General features: G+C 34.9%; 1 protein-coding gene across 16 annotated transcripts in view; it reads right to left on the reverse strand.

Moving 5' to 3' along the window:
• Window positions 1–22,520, reverse strand: part of CCDC91 (coiled-coil domain containing 91) — a 154,969-nt gene that overhangs the window by 119,701 nt on the left and 12,748 nt on the right. For 10 of the 16 annotated variants that reach the window (XM_075111735.1, XM_075111787.1, XM_075111697.1 and 7 more), the window contains exons 2-3: window positions 4,023–4,065; window positions 3,835–3,913 (exon numbers count right to left, since the gene is read on the reverse strand). In XM_075111735.1, coding sequence (XP_074967836.1) covers window positions 3,835–3,913; window positions 4,023–4,052 — 109 coding nt within the window. In that variant the 5' untranslated portion in view covers window positions 4,053–4,065. Of the gene's footprint in view, window positions 1–3,834; window positions 3,914–4,022; window positions 6,682–22,520 lie in introns of those variants that run through there. The other 6 variants (XM_075111707.1, XM_075111762.1, XM_075111736.1 and 3 more) reach the window with 2 other exon arrangements.

Genomic DNA, 22,520 nt, shown 5'->3' on the forward strand with positions numbered 1-22,520 from the left:
ACAAAAGAGATGTGGACAGCCTGGAAGGGGTCCAGAGAAGGGCCACCAAGATGATCAAAGGACTGGGAAGCCTGCCATACAAGGATAGGCTGGGAGAACTAGGTTTGTTCAGCCTTGAGAAAAGGAGGCTTAGAGGGGATCTCATCACCGTGTACCAGTACTTAATGGGAAGCTACCAAGAAGATTTTATACGGAGTGACGTGGAGAGGACAAGGGGGAACGGACGAAAATTGCTCTTGGGGAGGTTCCGATTGGACATGAGAGGAAGAACAATCCACAACAAACAGATTCATGAGGTTCCACCTCAGCCAAAACAGTCCTCCTTTGGTGAATATCTGCTTGGTTTTTCCAAATGCTCCATTACATAAGCTCCTTCTGATGTCCAGAGAATGCCTGCCAAAATGAAACACTATACACAGAGACCCAGACCCTGTTCCCATTATTCACTATAAGCAACAGATACCTCTGCCTTTCTAAGGTGATGAATAATATAACAGAAGACTGTCGACAAGCAAGCACAGTGCTAAATTTCAAGATCCTCCTTACATGCACATAAGGGTACACAACCTGGCACCTACAGAAAGTGCAAAAAAATTGACAGTTTGTATATCTCTTCTTAAAACTTTATTTTTGTTAAGTTGTATAGCAATGTGTTTCTACTACTAAGTATCTAAAGAAGAAACAAAGCAAAACTGACTTACAAGTAATTATTTCTTTCATTGAAGTATCTTGCTTATCAGTTGCAAAGACTAGGATCTAATACTTGAGAGTTCCTTTCTTAAATAAAAAAGTGTATCAAGTTACCCCCACTAACAACTTCTGGTCGCTAACACCACATTCACAGTTAGATTTGGCCACCATATTAAAAAATAGCTCAGTTTAAATATTATGGAGTTATTTAAGAACAGCATAATTGTTACATCTTTTTCCTCTTAAAAAAATTAGTTTATAAATCCAAAGAGCAAAACCCCCTGAAAAGTGTCTTACAGTAGCAAACCAAGAAATATCATGAGTTTTCTGGCCAGCCATAATAATTAATACAGTCAGCTTCTTCGAGTCTCTTCTGGGAACCAGACAGACTAGTGATAAGGCACTATGATATTCCATAATTTACTTTAGAGCTCTTAAAAACTTAAATTTTTGTTTTCAGTTCTGCACTGTATTTAAATCTGAGGCTTAAATATAAGACTTAGTACTCCATTACTGTTCTTAGAGAGATTTCATCTTTCCAAAGAACAACACTTTATTCCCAAAGTGTTTTGTTCTTTTTTTTTTTTTAATAGATTTTCCTCTTTTTCAACTTTACAAATACATTTACTGAATCCAAGCTAAGAATACACTGATGTTTGAGTAGTTCGCCCACAGTTCTCCAAGGCCCAGACACTGAGAATACAGTAGTAATTCTTTTTAGTAGTCCCCTATATTAAGGCTGGAAAGAAAAAATTAAATCCATCCCATAAGAGGGACTACTTTCTTCTACCTCAGTTAAAAAATCAGAAGGAATAGACCCAATACAACAGGCGGTTCTTCAGACTTTGCTAAAAGTAGTAGCAAAGACATCTAAGTAATAGGACTGCACAAATGCATGTTATTCTGTCACTACTTGCTCATTCATTTGTACTCATATTGCATACTTTCTCACAGATCTAAGGTCTTCGGACCAGCCCTACTTTGTATTTCCGTGTTTATACAGCATCTGGTATGATGGGTTCTAATTCAAACTTGCAACCATAAGAGATAAAATATAAATTTGTTCTCACTTTTACCATTTAGAATAAAACCAGTGTTTGCCTATTAGGTGACATTGCTAAAGCCTAACAGAAAGAGGTGCACGCTCTCTGGTAATTGTCCTGGTAGAAGGGGGAAAATGGTATAATATTTCTGCTGTACAAGTTCTTGTTTTTTCTCCCTTTCTGAATCAGCAACCACAACTAGATAAACATTTTCTGATTTGAAGTACTGCATAGAAAAGACCAGTTGCATATACCAATAAACATTTTATCATACTGTATGTCTATTGAAAAAGTGAAGTCAATGTTCAAAAAGATAGTAAGAAGCCCAAGACAGATTTCAAGGGCAAAACTGCTCACTATAATCCCCACTGGGGCCTCAGAAATAATTTCTGGTTTCTCCTTGCACAGGGAGGAATGCTGCAACAGGTTTCAGTGGTTTGCTTTATGACTTTTTATACCTTACAAGCATCAGAGATGCAGGAAATTCATGAGTAACGTAGTCCTCCTCTGTAAAGTTCACCGAATCTTAGGTGTATATAATGATATCGCACTCCAAATTTATCAGTCATCTCAATAGCACCATAATATATTGAATTTCTGACATTTTTCAGCAAACCTATTGACTGACACACTTCTAGAGTACGACAAGCACAACTTAGATATAAATAACATTGGGTAGACAATTCAGTTATTCCTCTTACTAAAACCATTAACTTACAAGTCCATGCCTAACAATCATTATCATCAATCCTATTAAAATCTTGCCTCCTGTCATAAGTTGATTTATTCATAGCAATATTTGCATAAAAAGGTTGCATAAAGATTTTATGGTAATAAAATATTCTGAATGCAAGAGGTTTTCTTTTAGTTTTGAAATACTTAAAATACCTTGGTATAACCTCTCCTGAGACTTGTGTGTCACAAATCATACAAATACTTCTATGATACATACAAATCCTTTAAATTCTACACACCTGATTAGATTTAAATTAGACCTTATGAGATAGACACTGCACAGCTATATTGAATTTAATTCAATTAAACACATTCAAATATGCTAGCAAATACCTGTCAAAATAACAAGATAAATAATAAGTTATTTGGGAAAATATATTTTCCTTATTATTTGTTTTACTTTATTTCAGTGACAAATAAAACTAATTATTCTGTAATGGATAAAAGTCAATAATGCCAGAAATAAACAAACTTTTGAAGATCATTATTTCTTTTGAAAAACATGATTTATGGAGACCTCCTATTGAAACAAATCCCTGTCTTATTTTTAAAACTATGATTAGTTCACATATTTTATTCAGCACTATAATATAAAAACAGACAAATTTTTAGTTCCTGACTGAAGAATAAAATGTGGGTTTTTTTTTAACTAATGCTCCTAAAGTGATATTTCTTTTTGTGAAAGCAGTGAAATCTAGATTAAATTGATACAACAAAATCACTTGCCAATCACTAACACCTCCTTAATCTTTTAGTTCTACTGATTTGTACATTCATCCACTATCAATAAGCTTTTATTAATTTCTTAAAACCCAGAAAGGCACCAGGCATTTATATAAATTAATAAAAGTAGCTCTGTAATGCTTCACCTTCTGCCTGAGACAAAGGATGTGTAATATATTTTCTAACTTTAAAAACCGCTGAAGTAAAAAAAGGCCATCCCCTCCCCTTCTCCCAAAGCAACTAAAAGACTATTACAGTCAAAGAAATCTAACGGAGGAAGCAACATGCTTAAGTCTTACTTTTAAGTTTTCTTTTGGTATGTTTTCCCATGATTTGCAACAGACCTTCCATACCCAAAAGTAAGAATATCCTTTGAGTGAAGAAGCTCTGTTTCTTTTTCCCGTGAGATGCCAATGAACCTCTGAACTGGATCAACTGTACTTCTCTTTTATTCCTCAAGGAAGTTTAACTTTGCGAAGTGCAGCTTCCCAAAATAATTACTCAGGAACATTCTTATGCTAGGTTTTCACTGCTGCCCTTTATTCATTTATTGTGTATATACACCCTTCTGGATACTAATATTTCCAGTGAATACAGAAGGACAGCAATACATTAAGAATTTTTATAGTGATTTTACCAATACCTGTAGGAAATGCTGCCCAAGCAATAGCAGGGGACGTAGTCTGCTTTTCACCACTTCCACACTCGTAACTCTCTGCTGCCTAGGAACGTGAAATAATTATTGTTACATATTTTACAAAATGCTATACATACCTATAAAAATAATTGAAAATAGTTACATTTAAAAACTAAGTCATCCAAATAACATACCTCAAATCCTCCAAAGTCATCGTCATCCATCTCTCAACTGGTACTAGAATAAGGCAGAAATCCTCATTTAAAAACAAAAACAAAACCACTGAATTGTTATATCCCTTTTACTCATAAAACACCAACAAATACTTTTATAAAACCAAAAGGTATGGTCTTAGATTTAAAGGACAGATAGGTAGAACAAGTCACTGTGGTTAAATCCTAAAAGTCCAGCAGTATGAAGTAATACAATGCTCTACACTGCAGGAACACAGGTATATTTCATTGGCCAGTCTCATAGGAGGAACATGCTGATTTTACGATCCACTAGGAGACAAAAGAAAATGACTCATGTATTTGCACTTCAGTTACATGACAGATGAGTAGAGACCTTCACTTGGATACAACAGCTAACAGATGAAGAGCTCATCTATGCGCTCTTCATAACCTCATCACCTTCTCATTTAGAAATGAGTATTCAGTCTTTCATCCAAGTACTCATCTCCACAGGTTACATGAAGTCTTCCTGATTTACAAGTTCTACAAAAGATCAAAGGTCCTAAATAAGAACTTTTTCCACAGAGAGGATGCAAGAGGTAAAACCTGAAAACCTCTCTTAAGTACTCCTCTTTTACTGATCAAGATAGATGAAATAATTAGGTATTTTACAATGGAATTTGAGGAACAACATGGGAAAAGATAAGCACTGCCCATCAATATTGGCAAAGATCTTTTGAAGGTAAGAACGTAGAAAAAGCTTTTTAAGATAGGAAAACAGAAAGATGCATTTTAAAAGCTACATAGATTGCTCTTAAGTATAGCAGTCAAGTGCCCAGTACCTCAACAAATGGTACTGAAAACAGCAGATAACCTAGTCTGGATATAAAAATAAATAAATAAAAAGGTCCAGGAAGTAGGATTTCTGACCATCAGATTCTAAAGCGAAGAATTCTGCTTCATCAGTAATTAAGATGATCCAATTTAATGCAATCACAATCTATCATGTATTTTGTAACTTTGTGTTTATGATTTGAAATATAAAAATATTTTCCATTGTTAAGTTGCTTTTCCAATCAGCACAGTGATTAAATCCAAAAAAATTTCCTGCTTTTCCCATCTCTTCTTAGCTGTCTGGCAACATCAGCACAAACTGCCACTTAGAAAAAGACTGTGGTGAATTTCTGGAAATTTTTCTGCTACCACAGAGGTCCTTCCCTAGGTTTCATGGAGGAGCTGATTTAGATTTTAGAAACTGATCAGCATTTTTGAGTTGTAGCCCTGAATTCTGTGGCATTTTGATATATTTATAGTTAAATTGCAGTTCCTTTTACAAAAATGCAGGGTAAGTTACTCATTTAATGAAAACAAAATATACATGGTTGTTCAAAAGGTATTACATACATTTTTAAAAAATAAAGTATTCAGATACGTGAATGAAGGATGATCAAAAACACCTTTAGGGTCTTTACGGAATGTCAAAATGTTTGTAATGTTAATTGACTGCCGTTCAGACAGACTATAGGTTGGCAAAACTTTTATTACTGTGAAAACACATGCTCAGAAACAGAAGAATTCAAAGGGTTTGAAGTAAATTTCCAAATTAAAATATTAGAAGGGCAGAAGGGGACACATTCGGTTTATATCCACTGCTGAAAGTCACTACAAAGACTTCAATTCAAAGACACATCTTACGAAGTTTAACAAATTAACTTCCAAGTTCTTTTGCTGAACTTAGTTTAAATCACCACTATCACAGTGTAAGCAGACAGATTTGGTTAAATTAAAGAAGAGTATTGTCTAATATTCGCATGTGATATAAGAACTAAATATCTTCTTAGGGATTGCAAGGGGTTTTGTTGGTTTTGTGTTGTTTTATTTTTTAAGAGAGAAAGAAGGTAGTTGGGTATTTTTCCCATCAATGTTAACCTTAACCAATCAAACATTCATGCATCCATTGACATTCAGAGCTTTAATATAACTCAAAAAAATAACACATGCACACACGAATGACAGCAATGGAAGTTGTATAGATAGAACAACACTGCTGAAGCAGACAGCAATGTGCATACAACAGAATGTCAATGTATTCACACTACCTTCCATTAAACGCCATCCAAAACAGACTGATGATTTATATAGGTACTGCAAATTGCAGCATTTAAGCAGCCATGAGAACAGTCAGTTGGAGAAAGAGAGGCTTCAGAAAGGCCAATAGGTATTTTATCTATACTCTGTGTATCACATCAACAAGTCCTACAGGCTCAACACACAGTTACTTCAAAGGTCCACAGTAATTACTTCAAAGGACCACAGAAGATTTTCTCCCTGAAGAGCAAGAGACATTATTCCCATCATCTCAGAACTGGTTATGTCTCAACTGGAGAAAGTACATTCCATATTCAGCACTGTGTTTTAAAAAGACAAACTGGAACAAGTTCAAAGGTGTACAACAGGAATTAAAGCAATTTTGGAAAGGCACTCCAAACTGGAGAGGTTTGGGTTTTTTGCGTTTTTGGTTTTTTTTCTTTTAATTAAAAAAGGCAAACAACAATATCCTTAAAATATTGAAAATAATGTTCTAAGAAGTAGTTAACTACTTTCATTTATCATCAAATGCAGCCCTGACATAAGGCAGTAAAGTACAGAAGCCTCTGTAGGCAAAACGCGTTAAATACTAGCAAGGATTTCCAGGAAGGCAACATAAACCCTGCAAGGAAATTTATAAGAACCTATGTATACATAAAACAGAAGTACCTTTTGATAGAGAAAAAGGATGTAGAGCATAAGTAAAAATGGAGAACAACCTGTTACTGAATCCATCACTGTTATTACTTTTCACATACAGTTTTCGTAAGTCTGGTAACGATCACAAGATTATTTTGACCTAAGATTACCTTACTCCACAAATTTTAACACAGATATTTCATGGCTATAACAGCATGATTGATCTATGATTTATTCCACACATCATTTAAATGGAATAAAAGAGAAACAGACCCCAAGCAAGTCTCAGTAGTATCAATGGTTCTTTCACACCTAACTGCTAATCTTCCTATTTCAAGTTCTTCTGAGATCCCACAGGAATTCTAGGGTAAGTGATTCTCAACCAACTAGGAAAGACTGTTTGCTATTTGTGTATGTAGAATACATACTCATACATGTACACACACCTCGGTTTTCAAAGACAAAGCTAAGCTTCTAGCCCACCAAAAAGAAATCCTGGTTTCTTTACATGCTGTGTTTGCTGTAGGCAAAAAAAAAATCAGGATGAAATTGGCAAACTTGGCATGTGTCACAAGCAGGCAGCAAATTAGGATAGAAAGCATGGATTAAGTCCTGAGGGACGCTGACACAGGGCACTTAAACTCAAAGGCTGATGTGTTCTCTTCAGCCAGAGTGTTAGTGCAAGAGCTTTTACTAGAATGTGTCTTTCCAGAAAGATGTTTCATGCTGCGTAAAAAGAAAAGGGTGCTTTCTGCAAGAAGAACGGAACAGGGCCACACCAATGTGTTAAGAACTGTTTAGAAAAAAAAATTAATCAAGCCTATTTTTAGCTAGGAGTCTTTCATAGCCCTCAAAAGTACACAATTTCTCAATTCTACTCCTTATTCTCGTGATGGAAATGCATTTCTGGCATAAATAAACAGCAGAACTAGACTAACACCTCACGTAGCACTACAACAATTTCGGAGGCAGCTTTTTTTAATCAATCAACTATTTCAAAATGGGTAATCGGGCTTCTCTTTCCTCAGACTAGGAACATTATTTGTGGCACCAGAATGGGAAAGAATACATTAAGTGCTGACAATCTGCAGAAGGATTTGAAAAATAACACAAAAAGACAAAACAACCCACACAGTCTTACCATGCCTAATGTGGTCTCTTAAAATATGCCTGATACAGGAATTAAGTAACTGTAAAATTGGGCAACAAGAAGTCAACCTCAAAATTACAGATTCATAGAAAATATGGTTGGAAAAGACACAGCAGGTCATCCAGCCCAGGCCATTTCCAAAACATTGGAGTTCTCAAGACAGTCATGTCCTAAATGGCTTGTGAAAAGAAGGAAACTTTTCATGGATCGTGAATAGGTAAGCCATGGCATTTTCAGTAGATTTTATCAACAAGTTTGTGTTCATCAAATCATGCAACAATTTAGGCCTGAATTCAGACGGGCAGGTCACACAATCCAAGCTCCTTCTCAAAGCAGGGGCAACACTACATTCAGATCAGGTTGCTCAAGACTTCCTTCTCTGTGATAACAATGCATGATCAATATATTCAAACACAGACAGCTGCACATATCCAAGACACTTGCAAGCTTTCCTACATGAAATGCAGTCACCAAAGCCTGATTAACATAGGTCACGAGAACTTTGTGAAATGCACTTACCTAACAGACGTGCCAAAATTATGGTTTTATATACAAGAAGGTCAGGAGTCATTCACAAGGAATAAGACAGAAAAACGTAAGCTGGGAAAAAGCACCTCTGCCCCATTCCAGTTGTTAGGAGAAGGAGTGTTGTAATCCCATCAGAAATCCCAGTATTCTTCATATGCAAAAAGCAAAAGCGGTAGAGACCAAACTGTGAATTGAGAAGGATTCTTCATTCACATTAAAGTCCACCTTTGCTGAGTGAGAACTCAAGTTCATCAAGTCCTCATCTATTACTTGCTAAATCAAATATAAATTTGCCTCAGTAATAAAGACAACTAATTTTGCCAGGTACATTCAGCTGGACAATGTATTACCCGGCCTGTAATTCTGAGTAAGTAGCTAACTTATTTGCAGAATTTTGTACTTTTTAAATGGACAAATTAAAGAGCATATTGCTGTTTGTTTTGTCAGAACGGTATGTGCGGAGCTGGCTGAGGGTAGGGCTGCTGCATTTGTATTTCTGGCAAACGCTGTCAGTGGTTAACCCCTACCTATGACAATGTATCAGTTTTACTTGCATTTTTATGCTTACTAAATGACTCATTCAGTGTGTTCAATCTAGGACAGGCTTATTAGCTGTTTCTTCACCGGACATAACATAGACTGCATTATTTGAAGAATAATTCTTTGGCTGGAACTGCAGGCTCCAAAGACTATCCAAAATAAGTATGAGATTAAAAAAACAACCAAACAATAAAATAAAATTAAAAAGTAGTAATTCAGAATGCATATATACTGGGAATACCTTTGCGATAAAGAGGAGAATAGATGATAAATCTCTGTATCACAAAGTTCTAACCAGCTCGCACACACTTTTCGTCATGGCTCTTCTGCCAAAACTCCAAGCTCCTCTTAGCAATTTTAAAACAGAAACAAACTTTCTTTTTACCCAGCTGATACAGGCTTTTCTCCTGATCTATACCAATTACAGCTGCAGGATAAGCATGTGGCATATTAACAACTTACAGTAGGCTACTAAGTCGTTAGAAATTTTTGATTACAGAATACACATATTGTAAAGGATGCATAGCCCAAGAAAGACCAGAATATGAATGTAGAGTATAATGGAAACTTTAATAAATTTAGAGTGTCTGTAACATTTTCTAAAAAAAATGCAAAAAACAAGCAAAACAAAACAAACAAACCTCAAAAAACCCCACCACACCACCACCTTACATTTCTCATTTCACTCCTGCTTGATATCTCAGCACTGTAACTAACCTGTTTAATAGCACTTAGACCGTAAACAGAGGAATACTTTTCATTTATTATGGCCAGGAATTCAGTGGCATGAAAAAGAACATAAGCATTACCAAAAGAGCATAAACATTACCATAGACCACTGTCAAAACAAAAAATAAACAATGGCTACTGGCAGATTTTTTGTTTTGGTTTGGGTTTTTTTTGGACCAAGGAATTCTAACCTCCCTTCCTAGCAGTAAGGCTAAATTCTTCCAGCATATCTGTCAGGTATCAATTTCTAAAAACAGTAGCTGTAGCAAAGTACTGAAATGTAGGTGATTTTTCATTTTTTTCTTCAAAAAGAATAAAACAATATGATGCAGTAATTCTCAATCCTTCAAATCAATGGAGAGTTCAATCCTTTTAGTGTTTTGTTTTCATAACATCTAATTCTGTAATTTGCCTTGTAGCAATATCTTGTTTGCAATGAAAAGCTTCTGCAGGTTTTTTTTTCCTTATTAAAGCCGCTGACTATACAGTAAAATTGAATGGAAAAACTTCCTACAAAGATAGCATGATCCAAGTGGTTAACATTCACTTAGTGGTTTGTTATTTAATGAACAGAGTTCACAGTCTTGTTACAGAAAAATAGTATTCTGTATTGGTTTTAACAGGAAAGCTCTTAATAGCTCCTGAGTTCTGCATGAAATTTTCAGTATTTATCATCTGTATCTAACAAGGAAAGTAGACAACTGAGCAGGGGCTAACATTACAAGACCACAAGGACATGAGATCAGAGGAGAATTCAGGACTGTCTTTCAACTTGGAAAATTAGACTGCATTAGTAATTACAATAAACAGTATTTTTTAAAACATCTTGGAAGTAGCAAAATTAACACAAGACTTCCATAAGAAATTAAGAGTTTGTGCCAAAAATATAATAAATTAGCTATATAGGAAGAAATTAGGCTAATTATTTCCTTAGAGATACTCAAAGTTCTTCGACTAATAAGAAATATGCTCTTTCAAATGCCATTAATGAATCTTGAATTAGCTATAATTTTTAATGAGATACCTACAAGACTTCTGCCTAGAACCAAAGGTAAACATTAGGAAGACCTTTTAAGAAGTAGAAGAAATACAAGCTTTTTATCATTTCAGAGAATGACATGCCCAAAGAAGCTTGGAAATTCAATTAAGTTTTCTACTTTTAGAACGGTGAGGGGTTTTATGGTTCTCAATTTTTGGTTGGGGTTGTTTTGGGGTGGGGGGGGGAGGGCGTTAAGTAATTTTTAACCACAATACAAAGCAAACACAGCTTCAAAAATTTTAAGAAACAGGAGAAAATTAACTACTCTGGAAAGTATAATTTAATATTACTCAAACCAATGAACTGTTCCCAAATGCATATAATATCCACATCCCCCTCTACATTAAGAGCTGCAAACTTTGATTTCATGCTACATTAGAAAAAGAAAGCTGACTTTTTTTTTATTTCTTTAAGTGGAGCATCTAAATCCCTGTAGGTATACAAACTTGTCTGTCTGTACATGCCAGTTGTTAAAGAAGGTGGTTAGATGAGGAATCTGAGAACCTGTAACATCTAAGATGCAAGGCTGAGACTGAAACAAGAGTATTTCACTTCTTCACTGAAGCAACTGCCCTTTTATCTTTCAATCAAACAGACAATACCACCCCAAAGTTGTTCAAGAGCTGTATGCCCTACTGCTCTCACGAGACAGTGAAAATCAGGCATCACCTAAATGTCAGTGTTCTCCGTCATGTTACAGAGTATACTTAGCCATATAATGGGACATGTAGGAAATCCACACCACCATGAAGCAGTATGCATATCAGCTCCATAATGAAAGGCACAATAATATGGCAGTTAGCACCTGTATTTGAACACACAACACAAGAATGCCCAATCACATTGAAGGAAGACACTTCAAGGTTATGGGGAAAAAGACAGACAACACCACAGAACACATCATGGCAATTTTCTCCTGGGAAGTGAGGCTTGTTCATTTCAATCCTAGTATTGACTTAATAAATGCTTATTAAATAATTTTTTTTATTAAAAAAGGCAAGCAGATGCAAGCCCACCTAATTTTACAGTAGTAGTTGCTTATATTACAATTGATTCAACTGAAATATGTGGGGCTTTTAAGAAAAATATGCGTCTGGCCCTTTTTTAAACTAATTCCTTTCCACAGCCCAAGTAAACTTATACAATTTAACATATTCAAGGAATCACAGAATAAATTTTGTTTGGGAGGCATCTGAGGAGGACACCTGATGCAACCCCACCTGAAAGCAAAACCACCTTAGACACTGAATCAGGCTGTTTAAGGCCACATAGAGTCAAGTTTAGGATATCTGCAAGGACTCCAGTCTAACAAGGCAAGTGCAGTCAATCACTAGAGCAGATGCCCAGGGAATTTTCTTTTATTATTCATTGTCATCTATTCATTTATCTGCTTATTCTGAAGAGTCTCCAGAAAGCTTCAATGCTTAGAGATGAGAACAGCACATTAAGGAATATGACAATAGGAGTCAAGGATTGACTTACACAAAATAAAATACGTAAAATAAAAGTCAATAGCTAAAACTTTGATATCAATGCCTACAGTAAACTTAAGAATTAAAAAAAAAAACCACAAACACAAACCACTTCCCTACCCCTACAGAAAACAACCAGTAACAAATTATTTTTTTACCACTTAGTCCTTTTCTCAGGAGACATCCCCTAGACCAAAAGATCCAGATCCTGTAAGTAGTACGTAAAATTCTATAACCTGTGGTACAGATTATATATACATAATTCTATATTCAGATAATAATATATGATTCTATGAGAAGAAACTAACATCAGAAAACTACCAAAACGATGTTCTGTGAAATCTGATCTCTTAGAAGCTATAAGAAATGTATTTGCAAAAGGTATCATACATTGAAGTAATTTAGAACGGTATTCCATGAGTGACAAAGAACAAAAGGATACAGACTGTGAGCAAAAGAAATTACTAGTGGGGGAAAAAAAAGGTGCAATATTAGACAGAAACTCCATGGCTTTCACTCATTGTTCCTGAACTCTATATATATGTAAAGTCACCAAATACATGGCGTGCATTTATTTAATGGAAAGAATAGATATAAATTGGGAGAGAAGTGCTTTCTCCTAGATCACTAAAAACATTTGAACCCTAGGGCAATGTCTAAAATACTACTTTGCTCGTGATTCAGAAATAATTGCCGAGGTTGACTTCAGAGTATTTCCCCGAGGTAAAAGTATACCACACGCATGTATCATTTTTGTCCCTATACCAGACCACAACCCATGGACCACATGGTGATTCCATGTGTAACCAGAAATACTCAGAGGATAGCATCATTCAGAAGACAAGCCTTTGCAAGTATCATAGTGATATTTTTAGCACGTATTTTCATTTAAAAGGCTGAAAAGAGAAAAGGTCACTGAGATCTACCTATGGCCAGGAACAAATAAAAAGATCTCTAACAAGACAAATATGGATATAATTCCAGAGGATTACCTATTGACATAAGTAATCATATTAACACATGTACTTCTTGACTGAGGAACTTTTCTACATTTTTGCCCATGATTCTTTGTCAGCTTCTCCCAACTTTAAGAATTTTGCATCAACTTTTTCATTCTAGATATTCAAAGATGAGTTCAAATAAAGCCTTATCAGCTCCAGCAGAAGTATATTATCATATTATTCAGCTTACTACTTTGTCTCCAGAATCTATAGACACTTTCTCAAGACTTAATTCTAACAACTTCAGTAACTGAAGATTTTATATAAAGCCCTTCCAAGGCCTTTACCATAATCGGTTTCTTGTGACTAGAACATGGAAAAACTAGTTTTTGTTTCATTAAAGAATCACACAGTTAACTGATTTTTAAACTTCTTTAATGTCCCTCTATAAACTTTCTCTATCACAAACACCTTTTTACTTCAAAAGCCACACGCTTCTACAAAACATACATAAACTGCTAAGAGAAGTCTGACAGGGCTGATTCAATTAAACCATATTGTGCTTTCTGGAGGAAAAACCTCTCCCCTCACCCAGCGTTCTCCGCATCTGCCCCAAAAACCCTCAAAAAGTATCCCAAGTTAAACTGGAATTAACACTTGTTATGCACAGCTAGGCAATACAATATATCTATAATTAATCAACATCAATTCCAGATCAACAATCTCTGTAACCCTTATTCAGAATAATGATAATCATAAGCCCTGGAAATTAGCTAGTATTCTAAAAGTAAAAAAAAAAAAAAAAAAAACAGGTAAGAAAAGTGTGACTTGTCATCTTTGTGACCTAGTTAGTAGATCAGACACCAATAGTCCTGCAAATGCCTGAGCAAAAGTGACCACAGTAGGCTAAAAACTAACTCTTATATTTAAAGTATTCTTATTGTACTAGAGACCATAAAATTGGACACAGTCCTCTGAAAGAGAAAGCCAGGCTGTTCTCAGAGTTGCACAAGGATTAGGACAAAATCCGTAGAATAAAAGTTAAAACAGTGAAAATTCTGACCAGATATTGGGACAGGCTGCTCACAGACACTGTGGACTCTTCACCCCTGAAGATATTCAGAACTCAACTGGACAGGACTCTGAGATACCTGCTCTAACCAGACCTGCTTTAAGCAGAGGTTTGAACTAGAAAAACCTCCAGATGTCCTTTCCATGATTCAATGCTTTCAGTTTTATCCAGAATAGTATAGTAAAAAAATCCAGACGCAGAGGTAGAGGCTCTAAAACAGTGAATCCACCTTTGAGATTGTTCTTCAGTTGAACTGTACTAATAACTACCAACATCTGTCCAGGATCATTTTAGGATTGGGTTTGTTAATGACAAGCGAACCACCTTCAGAAGAGAAGCATGAAAGAAAGAGTACCCCTGGAAATCTTCACTGTTGTAGGAGAGACAAACACAGCAAAAACCTTGAGAACTATTTTCACCATGAGTTCAAAGAAAACATGTCTTACATAAATCTCTGTGCTCAGAGATGTTTCCTGAAGAAGGCTGAGGTAAATAGCATAAAGGAAAAAAGAATCTTGACAAGAAACAAAAATTACATGGGGCTGTTCCTTCTTTGGAAGTAACAGAACATTAGTTAATTCATTAATTTGTTCGAAACCCTCTGTAAAAATCATTATATTGCACAATTTGACTGTAAATATGGTAAGACATCTACAAATAGCAATTTTTTTTTTCAAAAAGAAAAGTTTAATATTTCATAATGAATGCATGTCTTTTTGGGCCAGTTTTAGTAGTCTCAGTCTATGTCTTCCTCTTGGCCTTGACAGATAACAGTGCTTTGCTGTTTAGTGCTTTTCTCAAGAGAAGAGCTGGATATCAGCTGCAGACAGTTCGTGCAACTGGGCACTCCAACTATATTCTTAATTTCTGTAAAGTGCTTATTCATGTAACACAATCTCTTTACCCCGAAGAAAAGTAGTTAATGATACAAAAAAACATCCACCGTTTAAAGTTTGGGAATGCTAGGACAAGCAGTGGGCCTTCTTCTATAGTCCATTTTTGATACACTTAGGAAACAGAGGTTCAAAAGTAAAATACAAGGGTCATAGGTATTTCAAATACATTTCCATTTAAAATATTCGTAGGCCTCAAGAACTTACACTAACAATTTAAGTACTGCTTCTCTATTCTTTTCTGTTCATATCCAATGTTTCTAAATGCAATTGGTTCTTTTCACTTGCAAACCACACTGATGTATCTTACTAGATCTTGGGAAGATGCGTCCATATGGTGAAGGAAGCAGCTTTCCAAGAGTAAAAAATACCAAGTCCTGCCTCAAGGTAACTGTCACAGAATTGGATAGCTGAAAATAGAACATTTGACACAATCTTAGTAACTGCTAGAGCATCATAGCAACAATTTAATATGACAACATGTCAAACAAAAACATGTCTTGGATGTGCAGTAACTTATACAAATAAATGTCATTAATGCTAATAGAAGAGTGTTCAAGTTCTTACATACTAAGAAAGAATATACCCTTTACAGAAAAAAAATTGGGGTTTGGGGTATTTTTTGTTTGTTTGTTTTTTTTTTTTTTGGGGGGGGAGGGGGTGTTCAACAAGAAACAGGATAATACTAGATTTTTGGCATGAGGCACTGCCTAGGAAAATTTGGTGCCGAGTGAGTCACTGATTCTAAAATCCAACACTACTTCCACCTGAAAAAATCCTTCATGCGAATAAACAAAGCTTAAAAATTCAGTAGGCCACCTTGATATGTAGTTAAAATGGAGCTTTTTCTCTCCATTAAAAATAAAATAAAATAGGAAAGGTCAAAATATAAAGGATGCTCATTAAACCTCATAGTTAAATATTATGAAAAGGATATTGTTTTCCTTTAACTTGTGCATAGACAGTTTGCCAAAACTACAAAATGTCAGAGTTTACAGAATATTATTCTACCTTTACATTAGAAAATCTGACAGGTGACCATGGATACATAAAAAAAAAAATCACTAGCACATGGTAACTCTATGTGGAAAACAGGATGTGATACCAACTGTACTAAATGGAAATAAATAGCATTCTTTTATTATCACTGTATGTCTCCTAATAGACAGGAAGACTCACTTTTCCAATTAATAAAATTCCTTCCCTCAGCTTTCTCCAAACCTTAGAAGTACAGCACTTCTCACAGGGACATGTACTAATTTGAAGCAAGAAAAAGATAACCTACTTCTCTGACATGAGATAATATTATCAAAAAGAATAAAAATTATGTCTCAGACTTTCAAGTCTTACTGATTTTACATACCTCAGTTTCTAGTTTTAAAACAGAAAACATTAAATAACCGTAGTAATAATCTCCCCTCCTCCCATCACTCCCCCACCCTCCAAAAATTCAGATTCTATGAAAGCTTAATCCAAACACTGAAAACACAAATGGTCATTTAAAAAAAACAAAAAAAACACCAAAAAACCCCAACCCTTTCATTCCTTTGTTTTACAAGCTCTGAATATACTCTCAGAAGCAGAGAAGACCAGGCATTACTCCCTTGCACATGAAAGGAAGAATGCAGCATCACTGCACCTTCTTCTCCCTTTACTAATACTTGAAAAGAAGGCTCAATGACTTTTTGTTCACACACCAAGCAGATGAATTTGTTTTTTCATATTCTTCTAAAGAGAATGTTTAATTTTTGGAGAAGCAACTCAAGACGTGATTTTAAATTCATTTTCATATGACTCTTGCGAAGCAAACTGGAAATGTTTTACATTGTCCAACTCCCAACCCTTGAACAAGTAAAACAAAAATGCTAATCTGCTTTCCAACAGAAAACATTGCTGCCAGAATGTCTGTGCACATTATCTTTCCTTTTTTTTCCTTCTTCAGTTTTGGTCTACCCCTAAGCATGTAACACAACACTTTCATCACATGACCTCTAACCAAATGGATATTATCATAATTATATGTTCTCTGTTACAATCAAGAAAAATATATTTACTCCTCAAGGAAAAGGTTGATTGTCCTTGATGCCTTTGTAATATGATGAGGAAGCTGGGAGCAGAGATCACAGATCAGGCCAGAATGAAAATGGGATTAGGGCTTGTGAACACCTAAGTCCTTTTCTTTTCAGTCAGAACACAATGCTTTGTAATAATTTCTTTCTCTAAATTGACTCTTTATACCTACTACGCATTTCTAGAATACTCTTCTTCTCTAGTCCCAAAGCTTTTGACAAAGATGGATAGGCACTACCATGCCCATTTCAGAAAAAGGTCGACATTTTCTAAGAGCTCCTATATCCAGCAAGTTACCAGGGCCTTTAAGTAATTAAAATACCAAGTATGTGATGAGGGCATTGATATCAAGAATATTACTCATCAGTTAACAATTAAAAGTTATTTCTCATTCAAGAAGAATTAAACTTCCCCCACCCCCAAACAAACAAACAAGATACCAGCCAGATTCTCCACCCATCCTATAATACCTCCAATTTTGCCTCCTCCCTTAGCTAGCCTACAAAGCAAGGCAGGGAGCATACCAGGCATGCGCTAGAAGCACAAACCCAACAATTTTCTTTACCGAGATCTGCACAACTTCTCCATTCTATTAGCAGTTAAAATATCATCATATAACAAGTTTAGCAAGCGGATCCTTCCAGAAATAGAAAAACCCCCATATTCTGCTATGCCACTAAGCAGACATGGATCACCTTCAAAATGCCTCTGCCTTCTACTGTGCTTCTCTCTGCAGCAATGATGGCATTAATGGCAGTGTGGTATTAGAGGAGTAAGGACATCCATCCCCATGTTACACTAGCATGTACACACACAAAACCCAGATAATTCATAAAACGTACATTGCCTCACAGCTAACATGAAGAATAAATTGGATGCACAAAGTTTATGAAGTATAATATATGCAGACAAGCATCCATTCATCACAGCGTGCCTAATACAAATTGCTCCACACCTTCCCAGTCTAAAGGTAACTAATTGTTCTTTCTGCCATGTAATTTATTTTAAATCACAATTTTGTATATCCTCCAAGACCTTTGTTAAACTGGAAATAAATGCATGCCCTAACAGATATTCATCCTAGAGTATAAAACTACCATGCATGTAGAATACATATACAAGAACAAAATAACAAACTGTAGTGAACTTGTATAAAATGTACTTGAAAACTCATGGAATTATTTAAGTCAACAAAGACCTTATATATTCACAGAGCTTAATAGCTTTTGAAATGGCACTGTTTAAAGAGAACTAGTGAAATTTATCCAAAAATTGCTGTGCAGAAGTGATCGCTTCTGGCAACAGGCAGAACATTCAGGTTCCAAGGAGTAAACAACATGTAGAGTGATATCTTTTAACTACATTAATTACTGAACAATTACATAGTCTTTAGTCAGCAAAATTCCCAATGAAGACAAGTTTCACCTGATAAAGTCAGCAAGAAAAAGCTTGGATATTTGAACAATAAACATTAATACCCTATACTTATATGCAATAATAATAATAATAATAATAAAACACATTTAATTAAAATTTTCAGGTAATTACTATAATTTTCTTTAGAAACTTTAAGAAAACTTTTATGTGAATAGACAACTTCAGCTAATCCAGTCATTTTCTAAAATATCAGATTGTTCAAAAATATTCATAGAAAAATCACAACCATTTTCCTTCTCTTATAATGACTAGTACATCAGGCTACTTTTACAATCAGGCCACTATTTGCCCAGGACAAATATGACTGAGTGCACAACTTATACAGAAAATTATTATAATAAACATTTCACTAAATAAGAACAAAGAAAAATCTTTTTAAATCCAAAATGCCAAAACAATTTTAAGAAATTTGGTGTATTTAATGAGAGCAGCTCAGAACACAGCCTGGCTGTCTGTCACTAGGATACTGAACAGGAGGTACAGTCTGCCAAAAGTCTATAACTAAATTCAACTCTGTAAACTGTTGGTCGTCTTTCACCTTTCCCCTCACTTTTTTATTTAGTGTGTGGCTCTATAATTCAAACCTAATGGAGGAACCAGGTTTGGATTAATAAGCAAGAACTATACAGTAGTCCCTGCTGTAACAAAGATACTGCCAGTGTTCTATCCTTCCTCAGTTTTACTAACTCCAGATGTTCCATAGACATTTATAGTTTAACCAGGCTAAATACAGATGTGTGCATTTTTCCACGGGACCCAATGCTGACATACAATTAAATAGTTTCATGTTTTTAAAATAAACTCTTATTTATTATCTAGGCTTCTAAACTACACACTGTAATCAGATCACAGTGTGTTTTACCCTATAGGAAATTTGAACAATTTAAGCATAGCTGCTACCTGAAGACAACCATTTAAAACAAAAATGTGTTATGTTTTTGTGACAACTTTGTTAACTTTTGTTAAGAAAAACGATTCAGGTATGTTACAAAGATAAAAACTTCATTTCTGAGTGTGTGTTTTACATACACAATGTAGAGCAGCAGTAATAAAAAGTAACTTAAATTTTTTTATACTTATTTTTGACCACTCTCACTACTCAGTATTATATGCTCAGCTTTGATATGAATCCATTTTACTAAAATGTGTCTTTAATACAGTTCACATCACACTAACTGGATAAATTAACTTCCTAAACCCTTTTTAAACACACTCTAGAATACATTAATGCCATCTAGCAGGTCAGTATCTTTACCCTTGTAAAAACATTTTGAAACCTTTCACTGAAGTTAATTTTCTAACAGTATTACCTTGGCCCCTTTCAAATGCATGACAAAGGTGGTTTACTTCTAAAAGTGTGCACTGAAAGTATTAAGGATTTATATTACTAATTTTCTGCTTGCTATAATTAAAAAAACCAACTCATAACTTTGCTCAACTGTACGGGTACCACTGGGGCAACATGTGTGTGTTTGTATATATAAAGAGAGAGCACGTACGCACCTATTTTCAGATAGTAAAACAAAAAGGATCTATGTACACGAAAGTCTTCAGGGCACAACATCTATTTAAATTTAATAGTTTCCAAAAATGAACAATTCAGAAATAGAGGCAAATTATATTTAAGCACACTAATTCCTGTCTCTTCTTTTAAAGAAAATGTGGTTCTTGATCCAATATTGCTCTTTCAACCCTGACAAAAGACAAGTCAGGCCTCCTTATAAACATTAAAAGCAGTTCATGCATGTATTTATAAGGATAGCTCCACCAAATCTCAGGTACCTCCAATATCAATAAAGTTAGACAGCTGTATCACTTTTTAAGCACTCATTAACTAGAAAAAAGCATTCACATAAATCCTAAAACAGACATTATTTTTACCTTCTAATAATAAAATTAATCTGATCCTGGAGTATCAATATCTCATTTTGCCATTCATCATACACTAACTAATATTAAATTTCTGCATTAATTATTTTTAAGTGGACTATAACTTTTAAACAAGTGTTTTTAAATTCAGTTTCTGAGACCCTTTCCACAGTCATTTTAGAATGTTACTATACATTAGTGCTAATGAAGTGTGCAAGAACTTGCCCAGGGCACAGGGGCAAACCAAACTGTTTATAGTTTCCCATGTAACAGACAGAAATATAAGAAAAACTTGAAAACCCACCAGCAGAACACATCACAGGCCACAAGACTTGTACTTAGTTTGAAATGCTGGGTTTCGGTCAAGGTTTCTTCAATCTATAGTTGATCACGCCAAGATGCTGATTTTTGCTCCTGCAGCTTATTAACTAAAAGCAAGTGAACTATGGCAGGTATATCACAGAGCTCTTCAGAAGCTCTGCATTATTTCAAAAGTTGCACCCCATGGAAAGTCCTTTTAAAAGCTTAACTGGCAAGTATATGCTAAAATATTTTGTCTTCCATCTAAAACTATACCAAATTCCAATCCTCAGAGACAGGATTTCCAGTTTATTTCTCTCTATACACACACACTAAGCTGAAGAACTGTTACATAGGAAATTGTTGTTAAAGATCTGAAAAAAGAATAAGCCTTGTACATATAGGTTGACTGTAGGTCTCTCTTCCTCAGAAATTAAAAAAAAAATCACTGGCCTGTGTTCTGTGATAAATAACAGCTATTTAAGTGAAAACATAGGTATTTAATATAAAAGGATACTAAAACAAATTCAAAGTAATACAATTCCAATCTGTCCCTCAAGCCTCACCTCAAGATAAAGGAAATAAGTTCTGGCCATGTGTCCTGGCAAAGTATTTAATGAGGAAAAATTCAACTGTAAAGAAGTACAAGACCCAGTTTTGGCAACAATAGACAGAATATCGGATAGCTGTTACCTACATTCACCTTATGTAAAAATCTTAAGGAGACATGGAATGAACTTACTATTTAGTACGTTCTTAAGTTTATTTAGCAATTATTTATTATATTTATCTACAAGCTAACAGAGCTTCAGAATCTAGAGCATGTACAAAAAGCATTGTAAGCAACAAAATCTCTTAATGGCACTAGATGACAGGTTTCAAACAGATCAAACACTTTAATCAATATTTTCCTAATTACTTTTTGCATATACTTATTAGCATCCCCCATTCTATGAAGACTTCAACTGTAATTAAAATACTGATAAAACAGTTCTTTTTCTTATTCTCCTCCTTACAATTTATTGTGTTTGAAACTAATTTACAGCCAAATAATTCTTCTGATTAGAAGTACTCTTGCATTGGCAGCACTGTTCAACACCCTCTTCTTATTTACCAAGCAACCAATTTTGTGTAAATTACAATGTAGCAAAACTACAGCAAATACAATCAAGAACAAGCACAGCATATAAGTAGTCTGCTGACTTTTTGCCTCTGAAACATTTGAAAATAAACCATTCCATAGAATCTCTAATGGAAAGCAGAAGAGGAACAGCTTAAGAGTGAATTTAGCATTGGTCTTTGTCAAGGGCATCTATACATATTTACATAAACACCAAGACTATTTCAAAAGTATATTGTTAGCAAGGGCTTCTAAATCAATATTCAAAGCACTTCAGCATTGGTTTAGCAGTTTTGAACCCCAGTCTAAGTTTGCCATTACCACTGCAAACAGAGCTAAGGACTCATTGTCTCATCTACTAAATAACCTCTAGGTGCTAACTACCTTGGAAGTTTTTCAGAAATACAAACAGAAAAGCATAGCCATTACTATTTGCCTTTGTATAAAAAGGTACCTTTTTGCTGGCCTTGAAGAAAAAAAGAATTGACTAGCAATGAATAAGTACAATGTACATTTCCCCTATCTGAAGTTCAAATTAGTTTGGTCCCTCAACTGTCTACAACCTAGCATCACCAAACCATTTCCAAACCCTCGGAAGTCCTGTATTTTGAATCTGCAAATCTTACCTGAAG

Source organism: Phalacrocorax aristotelis, chromosome 1, assembly GCF_949628215.1.
Source record: "Phalacrocorax aristotelis chromosome 1, bGulAri2.1, whole genome shotgun sequence".
Classification (NCBI taxonomy): domain Eukaryota; kingdom Metazoa; phylum Chordata; class Aves; order Suliformes; family Phalacrocoracidae; genus Phalacrocorax; species Phalacrocorax aristotelis.